The sequence below is a fragment of the Lagopus muta genome, chromosome Z (assembly GCF_023343835.1).
Source record: "Lagopus muta isolate bLagMut1 chromosome Z, bLagMut1 primary, whole genome shotgun sequence".
NCBI lineage: Eukaryota > Metazoa > Chordata > Aves > Galliformes > Phasianidae > Lagopus > Lagopus muta.
This window is the reverse complement of record NC_064472.1, coordinates 12,586,444-12,603,213: the sequence shown is the minus strand read 5'-3', so window position 1 is coordinate 12,603,213 and position 16,770 is coordinate 12,586,444. Positions and strand designations below refer to the sequence as shown.

General features: G+C 34.3%; 1 protein-coding gene across 1 annotated transcript in view; it reads right to left on the bottom strand.

Annotated features, from left to right (window-relative positions):
• The window catches only part of WDR70 (WD repeat domain 70), a 153,257-nt gene that overhangs the window by 60,686 nt on the left and 75,801 nt on the right, over positions 1–16,770 (bottom strand). Inside the window, exon 10 of the mRNA XM_048930753.1 lies at positions 2,213–2,387. Coding sequence (XP_048786710.1) covers positions 2,213–2,387 — 175 coding nt within the window. The remainder of the gene's footprint in view (positions 1–2,212; positions 2,388–16,770) is intronic.

The window sequence follows — 16,770 nt, the reverse complement described above, 5'->3', positions numbered from 1 at the left end:
CTAAAATTTGAAACATGCCCCTGATATCTACCCCACTTTTTCGTAAGTGAACATTTTCATGCGTGTCTTTGTGAGCATCTCAGCATCCTATCAGGCTAAGTGCTCTCATTATTCCTCTGCAGGGGTTCTTTGTAAATCCCAGTTTGAAAACGTATTCCTCTTCCTTTCTTTTCACCTCTTATTTCCTCTCTCTCTCCCAACAAGTAATGTAAAATGTAGACTTGTGTATTTAAATCATTTTTTCAATAAGGTATGTTCCAAAAATGTCCAATATTAACTATACACAGAGATTCCCAGTGGGTATCAACCGCTTTAGATAAGACTTCCACTTAAAAAAAGAACAGTTTACACAGTTCCTTTGCATGAAAGTGTAGCACATTTCTTAGTGACACCAAGAAAAGTGAAGGCAAAAAATATTTTAAGCTTTAAAAACACAAATTCAAGAACCCTATCAACTTCGTTTCCACTAGGAAATCGCCTTAGTCTTGCACTGGCACAGAGAGGTCACCCGTTGGAAATTGCACAAGATGCACAGGATATGTCTTTAAATTATTCATAATCACCTTAAACTGCACTCAATCAGCATTGCAATATGTCACATTATAGACTCACTAAAGTTCAAAAGGAAAAGCACATGAAAAAGCAGACTACCAAGACCACTATTGTTAAAACTACACCAGAAAGCTTAATATTTCAATACTGTATATGTTAAAATAAACAACATACACAGGTGATGAAAGCCAGTCTCTGAAAAATTTATTATTCTGCTAGAACAAGTTTACACTTAGGATGAATTCTCAAGCTTCATGCCATTAGGAAGATTTACTGGGTTTATAGTGGAAATAAAAACAGAAATAAAAATAGATGACAATCCAAAAATACAGACTGTACTTTGAATATGATCAACAGACTTTCTTTTCCTTCCTTACATCTATACATTTCCCTTCACCACCAACAATCAAATTTCATTCAACCTTTTTGGAAAGCTTTCCTAAATTGTCTGGTTGGTTTTTTAAAATTAAATGTTTTGAAAGGTGAATTTGAACAGATTAATGTAACTTGTATTATTCCAATATTATTTCCCTAAAACCATTCTTTTGCAACTGTAAAATTTTCAAAGATTTATGATGCCAGTTTGATTCTAAGGGTTTTTTTCCTTCTATTATTCCTGTCCCAGATTCCCTCCATGTTTTTACTTTGCCTTCCAAATAACTTTACTATAATTTCATTTTCTCCTCCTATGCATGCTGTGTCTGCATTTTCCCACTGAAATCAAAGGGAGTGGACATGAGTTCCTTAGGCAAGACGGACATGCAGGAGGTATTTACTGAATAATTTAAAAAGTAATAAAGTTCAGATTGGTGAATTTGTGCTCCACATTCTAAAATAAAACCCTTGGGAGTAGACTGGTTTGTAATTGCACAAAGCAACAAAGAGCAGTGGTTGTTCTCAAGTTCCAAATTGTTCTAAACCAGCAATAAGAGTTATGTATGCAAAGAATGCATATACTTATGAAAAGAAGAAATTACAAATGGAGTATATTTCATAATTTTTCACAGCTACAGAATTGGAAATAGTTCCAATTTTGACACCTTATGATCATACTTCACTTCCATAAATTGCTCAAATTTCCCTTTGTAATGAATTCACACTTTGGACAACATATAACATAGGGTATTTAATACACAGTGCTCTCCTTGCCTTCATGCATTTGGATGATAGTCTCCTCTGCCAATCATCTGAATGAATAACTGATTTCAGTATGAAGATTTATGAATTATTGCCTAATGTATCCAACATCTCACATAAAATATAGAAGCATATATATATATTAATTAAAAAAAAAGTTTTTCTTTTTTCTGAAGGCACTGTATCTTAATTGAATAATATTTTAAATATGCATATTGCAGAATCACAGAATGTCAGGGATTGGAAGTGACCTCAAAAGATCATCTAGTGCAGGAATACCTAGATCAGGTCACACAGGAACGCGTGATCAATGTTTACCATTTTTCTAAAACAGACAGCCAAGAGTTTCCTCAGTGATGAATAGCAGCACACTGAAAGGTGTGTTGTAAAGAGCTGGGGAATATTACCATTGAGTTAATTAGTTTTAGAAAAATATAAAATACCAAAATTATATTCATCAGATGCAATATTCAGTACTACACACATTAGAGTTTAGTAAAATTATTGTGTATACATGACTTACACTCATATTCCTATCCCAGATCTGGATGGAGCCATCTTGACAGCCAGCTGCAATAAGTTTACCATCTCTGCTGTATGTGCAAGTCGTAGGAATGACTCGTTTGCCTTGAGCGGATCGTGGTTTAAACACACTTTTGTGCTTCTTCTCATTGTTAACATCCCATGTTCTCACAGTTCTGCAAAGAAATTAAAATAAGAAGTTGTTTTAGAAGAAGTAACTGGATATGAAGTAATAATTTTTATTACTTAACTTCTTTATTCAGTATAAATACCGTATAATATTATTGAAATAAAAGTCATAATGGCAAAGTAGCACTTAAAGTATGGCTTGGCAGTCATGAAATACAAGATAAGACACCTTTCCAAATAAAATACATCATATTCACTGATACGCATGAGGGTCGAAAAAAAAAATCTTCTTTCCCAAGCTCTGAAACCAATTACTGCTCTCAGCTGCATACTTTGATGAATGATGATGCCAATTTTTGTTTTCTAGAAGATTCTTTTTTTTTTTTTTTTTGGTTCAAATTTGGCCCTGAAAATCTTTGTCTCAGCCACCTTATGCAAGATCATTTGTAAACTGCTGAAGCTTTGAGATTCAAGTTCTCATTTTATCACTCACTGAAATAATTAATGTGGCAAAACACCACCTACCCTTCTAACTATGGCATTCCTCCTCCTATGTTTTCTCAATCAAATGAATTAAACTGTCTTTTAAATGTCAGTTCTTCTAATTCATAAACAGAGAAAACATGGCAGATTGAGTTGTAGCATATTTTTATGGGAAAAATCAAATAATAGTGAAGACATAAAAGCTCACAGTATGCTGCAGGAAATTTACTGAAATGCACCCTTCTTGTTGGAAAGTATATTTCAACTACTTTTATCCGTGAATAACTAACTTAAGCCAGGCAGTTGGATTCTGAAGTCCCTTCCACCTGAATTATGCTATTCTAACAATTCAATTCTAACAATAAATACATAAAACCATTTCCTACTGGAGAAATGAGCAAAGGCTAAAGCAAAAGTATTACATAATCTGTAATATCACTTCAAACCTGGAAGAAAAAAGTATTCAAAATCCTTTACAAGAATGAAGACTTTAGGAATCAGGCATACATGCTTACAGAAATTGTTTACTAACAGACTGTTTTAGTTGCTTTGGCATAGCAACAACTGACAAATCTTTAAACCTGCAGTATTGCAGACTGTGTGGTTATTCTTCAGGCTTTCCTTTACTTTTAAAAGGTAATTTAATTATTAACTGCAATATTATTGTAGATCTGTTCTACTTATCCTCTTCATGTCTCCATTTCCGAAGTAAAACTATTCTTCAAATACTTATTTATTTGATACGTTTGTGTTTTTTTTTAAGTTGAGCTTTTCTCACATTACTAACAAAATACATCCTTTTTCTTCTTAATGGAAAAAGAGTATCTGCCTGGATCTCAGTGTTTCTTAGATACATAAAAACATCCAAATAAGAGAGAGCTGAAACACTGAGATACAGGTGGACTCTTTAAACTGTCTTAGATACAAATGTTTTCTGTCCTTTTAATACAAAGAGTTCTTTCCAGATAAAAAATTCAAAACTCTTCTGGCATCTAATGCAGTGAAGAGTTTCAGCATTTGGCAAAGGAAGTAAGAACATTAATTTAGAAAGAAAGAAATCACTAAGTTCACAGGACAACTCATTGTTTAGACTATACAAACATTGCCCGTGATCCAACACTGGTCTCTAGCAAAGTAAATACCACTTTAACAAGGCAGCCATTTTTCCAGAACAAGACAAGACAATGTGGCACAATATTAGCGGCTTCCATTAGAGCTACAAGACAGGATACAAAGCTGACATCCGTAATTCCAGGATAAAACAGACAAGAAAGTCAGACAGAAATATGGAGTTATTTCTAATTGCACTTTCACTGACAGTAATCAGGCATCAAAAACCCAAAACAGAATGAATTTCCTGTTGCTCATAATAAAGTCACGATCATTCTCATTTTAAAAAGTTTCCAAATCTGATATCTGCAAAACATCATTTTATTGTTCTATCTGGGGCTTTACCCTAAGATATTTAAGTGTGCTGTGTTTTGTTTGAAGCTTTTGTTTGTTTTGTGCAGGTTGTTTTTTTTGTTTGTTTGTTTTGTTTTTTGTTTTTTGTTTTTTTTGCTTTAAGGGAACACTGCATTAAAATTTTGCAGGGTCACATAAAGAAATCTGTACTACTGTATGGAACAAGTTGCCATTCTTGGAAATATTAAAAGCCTGACTTGGCATAGCCATGCTAGGTGATCCTTCCTTGAATTATGGTTGAACTAGCTTTGAACAGAAGGGCAGGATTAGATGATCTTCAGGTTCTTTCCATCCTTTACCATTACATGATCCCGAGATTTCTCTGTTCCTCTCCATGCTTTATCAACAACTATCTTGGTGTTCCATCTTTCAACAGGCACCCACACTCTTTATCCCACTGACATATTTACCCCAAACCTGTTTATTTTTCCAGTTCCTCTCCCTCCTGTCTCCATCCATTCCTTTGAAAATCTCAACTGTATCTCCAGCTCCTCATCTCTTCTGTCTAACTCCTGTTGGAAGGCAACTTTCAGCTACTTCCTGAGTTAGCATTCTCACTTTTCAGATGGCTTACCAAATAACCTGGTTACACACTGAGAAGTTTAATGCTTGTGTCTACTTATTTGCTGTTTTGATATGTCTCACAAGCATCTCAGTTTAAATTCTATAACCATTCTCTGATAATCCCTCACCATACTAATTCTTTCCTCCTGTTATTGAAACACTTTTTTTTCTTTTAAACTCTTCAGTCCTCCATCTTTTAGGGCTCAATAACCTAAAGTTACTGAGGTTTTGACAGAAAACCATAAAGAATGTTCAAACTTTATTCATTTCATCTTTCAACTGATAAGAAAAAATGAAGTAACACTTCTACAGTTCTCTCCCATATATAATGTATGACAGATAAAAAAAAAAAAAATAAAAAAATAATTGATCCCTAAATCAAAAGCAGTACCAGCAAGTTAGAAGAAAAATATAAGCTTCTTGAACTGCTGCTTCCACTGCAGACTGCTGGTCACACTCCTCCACATCTGAATTACATGCCCTGTTAGAAATGCCCGCACAGCCTATAATATGTTTAACGTCCCCACACTGAACGTGTTTATTGCTGCCTTGATGCTACTGGATCTAACTACGAAACTAAAAGAAATCTTTTTAAAGAAATAATCCAGATATTATTTACAAACATATCAATAACTTCCAGAAAGAGCCTTTAGCTTTTGAGCTAAGACTCTTTTGTATCTTCTTTCAAGTCAGATCATTTAAGCGTTTTTATTCTTTTCAGAAATATTTCCAAATATTCCAATATTTCAGTTTTATTTAAAAACTGAACATCATACTGAAAAATATCTCACAATACAATGAACAAAATTTCTTCTTACCACATGAATCAATCTGCCCCTAGTATCTGACTTTACCACGACCAATTACAACACCAAGTGTCTACACTACACGTTTCATATTTTCTCTAAAACTAGTGATGGACTGGGACTCCAAAGAGACACTTTCACTGCTGCACTGCATAGTCTGAGTATGACGTACACTAATTAGTTCTGACATTCCTCTTTTACTCTCCATGCTCTGTCAATAACGATCTCAGCATCCTGTCTTTCAACAGGCACTTTGATGCTTTGCCCCTCTGTACTGTTTACTCTTGAAACTTATTTCAGTCTTTTTCCAGTCCCTTTCCCTCACGACATCTAATCCTGCTCAGAATTTAACTCCTCCAGTTCTAGCTAGAAGAAAAGACATATGCAAGAAATGAAGCTCAGAAATCGAAATAATTTACCTTTGGGGAGCATGTATTTAAAGTGGCAATATGGCAAACAAAGGATAGCTAACACTGCTTCTGTATTTTCTGTACCCTTCTGCTTTTGACACTCAGTTCACTATGCCCTACCATAGCAAATTCAGAGACAGCAAGGATTTTGAATGATTTTATGTTAGTGGCTTTTTTGTTATTGTAGTTGTTTGTGGTTTTTTTTCTGTGTTTTTTTCTTTTTTTTTTCTTGTCAGACACAAAATAATAACTGAGATAGCATTATCTAAGTCCTATTTTCACTTCCTACTCTATCTCAGGTGCAATTCAATATTAATATTGATACTAATAAAATAAATTACCATTGGATTAAATCGGATTGATGCTAGGAGACACCAAAGGGTCTAAAAAGCCACTTATTATTTCCTTAAGCCTAAAATAACAGTAGGCTGAAATAGTAGTGCTGTTGTACACTATGTTGCAGCATTAGGAAAGTATAACAATAATATTTATCTGTTGATAGCTATAACCAAGCTATTTTTGAATTCCACTGAAAACAAAAGGAGATCATTTCCTGAATGCGTCTCTTAGCCCCTGTCCATTTCCCTTCTTCAAAATGTTCAACAAAAGTTTGTCATTTAGTGAAGGCAACATACGTGGAAATATTTTTTTTAAACCATTCCTCCAACAGATAACACTTATTTTATCACAGCCAATTTTTATATACTGAATAATATGCACAGTCACAAATCTTTTCAATTCATAAATTTCTTTTCAAAGAAAACTTCTGTGAAATTGGCTCCACATACATGAGTTTAAACTTAACTTTTTAAATGGTGTATTCCACATCTGCAAAACAGATTTTGTAAAAGTTTTTATATTTGCCAAGAGCAATTCAAAGTAACTTAGAAAGGATGGGAATGTTCTTTTGGAAAGGTAACGTGGATATTCTCCTGACCACTGAGAAGTTAAATGATCCATACTTAAATAAACAACTAATTTAATTACTGGGATCTTTTTTTCTTTTCTTTCTTTCTTTCTTTCTTTTTTTTTTTTTAAATATTATTCTTCCCATGAGTGTTTTTTCTCTTTATTTTTTACCCTAATATTTTTCTAATGTTCTGATTTAGTCAAAATTTCTAGTATAATTAATTATTGAGTATGTTGCTGTATTACACGGACTATTAAAGGTGTTTATGTAGCTTCATAACCCAGCATGCAACCATAAAAAATTTATCTAAGTCCTGATTCATCAAGCCATTCCATATTCTAAAACTACGTTAACAGTCTGCTGAAATTCATAGAATGAACCAACTTAAACACTAAAAATCTGTCAAATTCCAGTGAGTTTTTCTACCTATCCTATCCTCGATACTTCTACTAGAATGCAAGTCTCACTTGTACAATACTGAATATTACAAGGACTGCTCAGAAAGTAACACCTTCTCTTTTATTAGGTTGGTCCAGGATGTCAGAGGTGGATGTTGGTGGTATAGCACTAGAGGCACTTGTCTGGCAGAAAAACTTCTACATAAGCTACCAGCAGATGACACAGTTAAAATAATTTAAACCAGAGTATTAGAAAAGCCATATACAACATAAGAAAAATCATAACTATGAAAGAATCAGCCAAGAAAATAGTCACAACTTCATAATTTATGCAAAAGCAACGTAAAATGAAATATTTGATGAGAGTACATTACAAAAGACCAGAGAGTCTCGGTAGAGCATGGGTATTGTGTATAAAGGAATGGTGGAGACAACTATGGAGAAGAAGCAAGAACCATAAGAATCTGAAGACAATACTGCTCTCCAGTATCTGCAGCAGAGTCTAGTGTATTCAAGTCTAAAATAATCTTTGCTGTCACAGTATTTCCCAATTACAGCTGCTCCTCTGAATGATGTGTATGTGATGACAGTGTATTCATGTTATTCCTTTAGCTCTAAAAGACCCAAGTTTATGTAGTTACTTGGATGTCTGATATCCAATACGCTACTATTATATTCTTCGAAATATATATACTCAAATTTTGATAATACCCTAAATCTCCCATATGAATAATTTTAAAACTAAGGTTGAAAAGTCAAGTTTCTTTAAAAGGAACTGAAGTTATTACATCAAATTTTTGTAAAAGCCATCAATTAATCAGGCCTACCATATTCAGTCTATAATTTCAGAAGCATTGGGCAATTTCAACTGCAAATTTCAGCAAAAAAGTGGTTCTTCAAGTAGATAAGCTACTGCATCATAATGTATTCTAAAGATTCTGAGGGGTTTAAAATTAGACAAGATCAGTAGAGATTTTGGCTATTAATTTTGCGCTTGCCAATTCTTTTTATGTAAAGCTGAATATCCTTAAACTGTTTGCACTGTTGTATAGCTGGACTGTTTATTTGCTTGTACTGTAGCAAGGAATATCACATGAAAGCCCATGTCCCTGTCTTCAGAGAAGAGATGGAATCAAAGAAATAGAAAGTAAGGCCACAGAATTCTGACCTTATTCACAACAGGAAAGATACGGTTCTCACCAAGAAAGCTATTGATTTATTTTAACCTCCCTGCTCATGAATATATACTTTAAGCGTTTCTAACTTTCTGTTTTTTTCAATTTGAGAACATAATAATATTGTTTTAAAACATTTTGAATTCTTCTCAAATGCACAGAATCAGTCATAACATGAGACCAGTGACAGAAATCCCAAGATGCATATTAAAGGATAAGGTGCATTATTCAAAATAAAAGGCAAAACTACCTCATTCCAAATTTTACACGACTGCTTCCAAGTCAGCTGTGTAGCACGTTAATAGGAAGAATAGCAGTACAAAACAATAAAACAATAGCAGCAACCACTAGCAAGTTACGGTGTATGATCACTTCTGGACAAGAAACTGGCCAACAGATACATTCAGAAACAAAGGTTACCCACCGCTGTGCCCACACAACCTTTTTGAGGGCAGAATGAGTACACAGGGTAAGGAAATAGGCAGAATATTTGACAATAGGATGTTGGCATAAGTCTGTTTTCATTAAAAGTCAAACTCACAAACTTACCAGATTGAGTCTTTTTTTGTTTTCCCATATCATGCAAAAGAACAAACTAAAACTAGAGTCATTCTTCAAAATGCTAAACAGATTTCCTAGAAATAAGCTATTAAGGTACCACAAACCCTATTGATTTAGTATCGACACCATCCAAGCAGAACATAGATTTGAAAAACTGCCTTTCTCACTCAGTTGTTCAGCCTCTATATTCCAAAAGGTTATCAACAGCTAATTAAGCCCTAGACCACGCACTGACAAACAAGCATACTTCGCTTAAGGAGAACTTTCCACTGTTTCATAACTTGTATTACACTTGAAAGGTACCCATATGAATGTAAGTAAAGTGTAATAACAATACATGCTCCAAATTTTAAAATCAGGACGGCAGTTCCAGTAAGCACATTATAATGCAAATGCACATGAATTATGTATTTATTTCACCTATTGCTATCGAAGGATCAGTCCAAGACAAGGGAAGACTATCTTGTGGAATTTCACACACACACAATTAAGTTGATTGTTATCTTTTGAAAACTGATAATTCCAGAGCTTTAACCTGTATTTGCAGAGCATCAAAACAACCAATTCAAAATTCTATCAATTTCAATAGTTACAGATGACAGAAGCTAGATGCATAAATCACATTAGCAGAGAGAAGAAATAACAAAATACAACATGAGAAATAATTTATATTATAACTAGGCAGATTACATTTACCAACTATTACCACCAGTCATCAAATCAAAGCACAAGAAAGAGAATCTTGTCACATAAATGGGAAGTTTTCATAATGGATCATCACAGAAATTCTAAGATTCTACTCCAGACTTCTTTTTTCCTGTGAATTGCCATTGGATTACATTATGCAATTCAAAATTCAAATAAATACTTCATTCCATTCTTTAACTTCGGAGACATTGAAGTTTTGAATGCTTGAAATGACATCAGTTTTAGATGATACCTAAGTAACAATTTTATTTTCTGAAAAGATTCTGTATTCACAAATTTTTTTCCAGTCCCAAAACTTTAAAATACACTGAAAATTATATTTTTTTCTTTTATCAGATTTGTCTTGCTAAATGTATAGATAACTCAAAATAGTTACTTGTAATCAAAGCATTCTTACGTAGTAGCAAGCAGATAAAAAATACCTTGTGCATAATCAATCTTTTCTAAGTCATGAGGATACCAACAATTTTTCACCTTTGGAATTTGAATACAGTTCAGATTGTGCTCAGTGGAGTGTATTCTCCATTCAGTGATATCTAAAGCTTTTTTTAACATTGTTGTTCTTTTTGTAACTTACTCTTGCGCACTGATTCTCAGAGCTGTTTTGTTTTGTTTTCCCTTGGGCAGTGATCCTGTACTCTAAATGTAATCACCGTTTTGAGTTTTCCAACGGCATTTGATGCTAAGCAGCACTGAATATATGGAATGCTAGTCCTTCTTCATTAGATGTATGCACTCTTATTTGAATAATTACTGCATACCTGTTCACCCTCTGCTATTCCTTGCCTGCTTTCTATCCAGCAGTTAACTTACTTAACATTTGTTATTTTTCCATCTTTAGTGTAATTCTAGTGTAGTTTTCTTCACTGTTTTATTCTTCCTTGCTTTTTAATTTTTTGCTCTTTATATATTCTCATTTAAAAAATCGTATTTGTTTTTCCTGAAGTTAACTAAGCTTTTCAGTTTATCTGGGTTCAGACTATTTGTTTTTATATGAGGAAAAACCTACTAAGCATTAGTAACTTTGTTGAAACTAGTGTATTTTTCCTTGCCAATAACTTTTAATGGAAAAGACACATAGTATTGGTGGATTATTTTGTTTGTTTTTAAAGAAAATTTTATATCTTTCATTTACTTTCCTCTGGGACTTCGGTCATTCTGTGTATGATCTGAATTTTAACATGCTGTACTGTCTTCAAGGATAGTAATTACATTGAAAGCAGATTGGAAGGCAAATCACTGAGGCATTTGAAAAAAACCCCAGCAATTTCCAGAACATTATCTAGACTCTCAAAGGAGTGACACGGAAAAAAGCCTCTTCATATAAAGAAAATGCACATCAAATTAAAGGCATATAGTGAAAATGGGTTGTAGAGCTCATTAAGTAATTGATAATAATTAATGCAGATGTTCCAAACTCTGCTGGGTATGATGCTTTTCTCCTTGAGTGATTTTTCTCAAAATTGATATAATGGATTTAAGTTATTTGGCAAATCTCCTTCCCTAGTCTGTTACACAGACAAAAACTGAACACGCTCATTATGCCTGAATTCCATGTAAACCTTCCTTCTCAGTAAATATATTTAATCATATTAATGATGAGTATACGGACAACTAGGCTGCATTAAGGTTTACAAAATAAAAGAAAAAAAAAAAAGAGCTTGTTAAGGACTTTCTGCTGATATGGACAGCTCATTTGCTTTGTTTCTTGTTGAAACAAACAAATTTGACAAATGAAAGAGATTATTTTCCTTCGCATTAGCCATTAAGCCGGTGATCAATAACATCTACATCTAAGCATGTTACTTCAGTTCAAAACAGCAAAGCACCTATGCTAGTATTCAGAAAATCACCTATGGGATGGATTAGAGGACAATCCCCCTAAGATTTTTTTAATCCAATGGGTAACAAATTCAGTGATTTTAATTCATTGTACTGAATTTTTGAAAAGGAAAAGTGTGTGGTTCTAGTGCTGAACACTTATTTCCTCTTGCGATTTTTGCAAAGCAAAGTTCCTCCTTCAGCATTCAGACTGCCTCTGAACAATCTGTTAGCACACAGAGCAGGGGACATACACAGTAACACTGGGAGCAACCTACCCTTATGTGGAAATTGGTGCAAACAAGTGAGCATAGACTCAACACAAGAAAGAAGAGTCATGTGAAGGAAAAAAAACCAAACAGTAAGAAGGCTAAGAAGTTTGTACAATTGCAGAATTGTCATTCAGCTACTCAGCTGAATTCCCACATCAGAGCTCAATATAGTTTTTACTTACTCAGAGATTATGCTATATTGGGCTACTTCAAGAACTAAGCATTGATATTTTCCTGAAACTATATAACACTTCGCAAACACAAAGTCCTTTATTTATAATCTCAGCAACATCTAACTTCAGTATTATTATTTCTACACAGAACATCAGACAAATTACAGATACTACATGGTTGATGTCTGAGACCCGTGACAATAAAAGGAATTACAACTTTATGCTATTTTACAAATGGGGCAAGAATGTATGAACTTAGATCTCATCTCCTATTTAGTCAAGATAAGAATGGGATGTAAATCAATCTCCCTGTGGGGTACATCAGATTAAGATCAAAGACTTTCGGTAAAGAATATCTCCACAGTTCAAGTTACTGTCACCTGCACAAACTGAAATGACTCAAGAGCAGTCTTGCGTGATACAGAAAAAGCAGCAAGAGAAAATCACTAAGAAAACAGGATGCTCTCTGAAAAGCTGATTAGTCAAGGCTATAAAATAGTTATCATTTGGATCACAAATTCTCCTCCACCCCAATAAATAATTTTGACTGATACCAACATTCAGCAGTGCTCATAGTTAAACTAGTGAAAAATCTACTGAAATTTAAATTTAAGCAATTAAGTAATTCTAATCTCTCAAAACCGATACCTCAGCTAAAAATACAGACATTACAACCAGTCTTCACAACACCTTTTACAGCTCCCTTAGATCTCTTTCACAGCCAATTTCTATAAAGATAGCTCATTGTAATTTTTTGAGTCTATCACTGATTTTAAAGTTAAATAATCTGTTCTAAACAATGCAGAGTATAACACAGCCGCGCAGATTAACTATGTACTTTGGGAAAATGAAAATATTAAAAGCGAATTTATATGTTGTAGCATAATTTCCACAAAAGAAATATGAAAAGCTACTAAACATCAGGCCAAAGTGCAGCATATAAAATTCGAAGTAAACACAAACCTCTGCATTTATCATACTACCTGAAATACACAAAAAATCCTCATCATAAGAAATCAAAGGAAGGGAGCAAATTTTGTAGAGATGTATAGTTCTTCACCATAGATCTAAACAATACAGGCCTGTGTCAGACTGGTTAACCATACACACAGCCATTTTTTCATAGTTATCACCACCCTCTGTTCACATCGTAATATTGCTGCTCTGCAAAAACCCATCCATTCTTTTCTGCTGTATAAGGCTGAAAGTCTAAAGCAGAAAGTTAGCAGACAAAAAATCATTAGATTTTATTACTTCTGATAATGAAAACCAAGGGAATTATTCTCTCTTATCAATAACATTCTCCATCTGGGGGGGAATGTTTATTATTGTTTTGCTGGAGTTGGAAGCATGTAAATTTTTAAATACTAAAGGCAAGAGATAAACAACTTGGAAAACATTTCTAGCAAGCTTTTCTTTCCTTAAACAGAGATGACCAGAGAAGAGACTTGTTTCGGAGCCCAAGGAGGTAAAACATTGGTATCTGTAGACTTTCAACAGATTCCTTTGTTGTGCTCTAATTCTCTGCCTTAAGCCCTGAAATTTCCATCTGTTTAGAAATTCACCTTATCATTTACTACACAGCCCTGTGCTGCCTGAGCATCTTGCTTTAAGTTGGCCCTGCTACAAGGAGGAAATTGATCACATCCAAATGTCTTTTTAGCCTAAAGTCTTATTCTGAGACTACAAGCAACTCAAAAATAGTTTTCTAGAAATGTATATGAATATTCTTGCATTCCTTACACCTATTTGGATATTGCATAGCAGTAAGAACTTAACTGTATGAAAGTGCTCCTACAGAAGTCAATCAACTAAGAATAAAATTCTCAACTCCATTTTCAGCTAGGTATGGATCGCTACTCATTAATTTTGCTGCTATTCCGATGAGTGTAAATGCCCAGCTCTAAACTTGCATTTTACCTAGGAAAGCAGATAAATTTGTATTTCTTTTTTAATTCCATGAGCAAAAGACAATTTCAGGATGTTTTATGTTTAGTTCCTTCCTACAATGACAAATGTAGCAATGAAAATTCTCCAAAAATTTCTGGAATTCAGTCTCTAATTGTTGTACATCTTTATGTTTGAAATCCAAATATGTTTTCTCTTGAAGCAGAAGAGCCCTCACTAGTGGACACAAACAGGTCCAATTGCTAGTTCAAGACCGAATTTGGTCCCTCCCAAAATTTCATCAGTCCTAACACACTCACTTTCGCAGAAATGTAACACACCTTTTAGAATTAACTGAGATCTCCTCTTGCTTTTTTCTGTGGGCAGTAGCTTAGACTCACAAGCCAATGTTGTTTTCACACAACTCAGGATAGAAGTTCCTGAGATGTTATTCAGATCCCACACTGAAAAACATGGACCGTCTTCTTTGAAATTAAATATGGTTGCTGCTGACAAGTCAGAAGTGTAACTTTACTTGACGCTTCCAAACAGCGTTTTGGTGAAATGCTGATAAGTTGTAAACAAAGTTTACAAGATCACTTTTATTTCCAAATGGGAGGTGGGGAAGGTGTTTTCATGTCACCTCTGATGGCACGTGAACAACTTCATGTTCTTAATAATTTCACTATGTTTAATCACACAAGACCTGCGTATGGCCAACTATCGAAGGAAGTACAAATCCTGAATCTATGGTCCATCACTGTTACGCAAGTATCCTAGCTTTTCCTATGTGAATTTCTTCGACTTACATTATCAGACAGAATGAGCCTACACTGTTCTGCAAAAAAAAAGTTGGACTCTGTGGATAACATGAAATCCTATGTTTATCATTTTCAGAGAAATATACTGATCTAGTCCTGGAATCGCAAAACCAGATTAGGAGCAGAATCTTGAAATCAGAAGATAGAAGTGAAATGCTTGAACAAAAAACTGAACCTTCAACAAAAAAACCCAGTATTTATATGAGCAGAAACATCAACTCCACTTCAACTATGCAACTATGGAAATAAGAGTTGTGACTGTCTGCATGTGTACATGTTCATGCACATGCACACCTGGATTTTAAAACAAAAACTATTTCTTAAGACCTAGGGATTAAGCACAAACCACGCTTCCACTGAGTCTATACAACAGCAAGACTTAAGTAAATGAGGAAAAAAACACAATTTCAAGTAACATGTTTTGGCCCTCATTGTTTCTGCTTTGCAGCAAGAACTTTTTATCCCATTTTAAATCTCCAGTTCTTAAGAGAGATAAACCATGTGAAACTGTTTGAACACTTTTTATCTAGCAAAAATGTCTGTTGAAAAAGCTCTTGTATGCAAGCTCTTATAAGTGACTGCATTTTTTATTGCAGCAGCTAACATTTTAATCAAGGAAAACTTCAGAAAAATAGTAATATAAACGTATACATAGTTTATAAAGACTAAAATAGCTTCACTAACCCTTTTGTAAACATACAGCTTTCAGCAAGGGCCAGCACAGTCATTATTCAAACTCCTCTAAACCAGGCCTTCTCATTTGCAGTGCTTTCTTAATCAGCTCTATGCTGAATGTGTCTACAAATAGATAAGTTAATCCAGAAAAAGCCATCCTCACATATTTGGAGTGGACTTCACACCTTTACGCATATTGAGACATAAAGCAAACTGCTATGCCAGTGCAGAGTGTGTTACTAGACATATGCAAGTTAGTGGCAATCTGTTGATGAAAGCATTCCTATATTACAAACAAATCTCTGGAGGTGATTTTTTCAAATACTTTTACCTTTGACAAATCTGATGAGATTTTCACAAGCGCAATAGAATATACCCCAACACAACCACAAAGCTTCCTTTCCCTGACAATCACCACACTTCTGTGCCAAAGGATGAGAACTGTTCCAGAGATAGGAGTAAAAAAAAAGTAACCAAAACTTAATAGAATTGAAACATGTAATTTGTAAGCCTCATTATTTGAAACAGCTGGATTGGTATGGTTGAAATAAAAATTAAAATAAACCAACTCTGAGTCTAGATATGTTGAACATACAAATCTTCCTATTTAATTTGATTTCCAGAAATGTCAATTCTGCTTTATTTTTGTCTCGTGCAACTTCTCAGAACAAGGTTTTTTATATTCTGCAAACTAATTTAATATAGGTATTTAAGCAATAACTCAATAATACACAAGGTGTATCAAGTATCCATTAACATTCCATGGGTGTCCAACCTTCTGGGTTGTCTGAGCCACACTGAGCAAACAGGAATTGTCTTGGGCTGCATACACAAAGGTCACTCCAAAAGTTATGTCTCCTATTTATTTCCATGAAAACTACAACTGATGTAACAGGCACAAGAACACTTTTTGATAGAGCAAATTCTCAGCTACAAAGCAATACTTTGTAGCTACCACCATTAGCTATGTATTTTTGCCAGCAACTAACCTACAAGCCAAAAAGTCTGCATCAGTGGATGTGACCCATTGTTAGTGTTGCCACTGCTGAAACACAACACGCACTGTGCTTGAATCCATAAATATTTCCGTAAGTGTTCAGGAAGCACCAATGAATGTCAGTCGATTCCATCTTTTTACGCATGACAGAACTCCACAGTTTTGATTCATATACACTTCCATGTCAGACATCATTGTGTGAGACTGCTCCTCTGCTGCCATCTGCCAAATGACCTCTGATGTTGTGGGCCAAGATAACAAAACAGGAGGCATTAACTTCAGAGCAGCCCTCATAAAATATATAA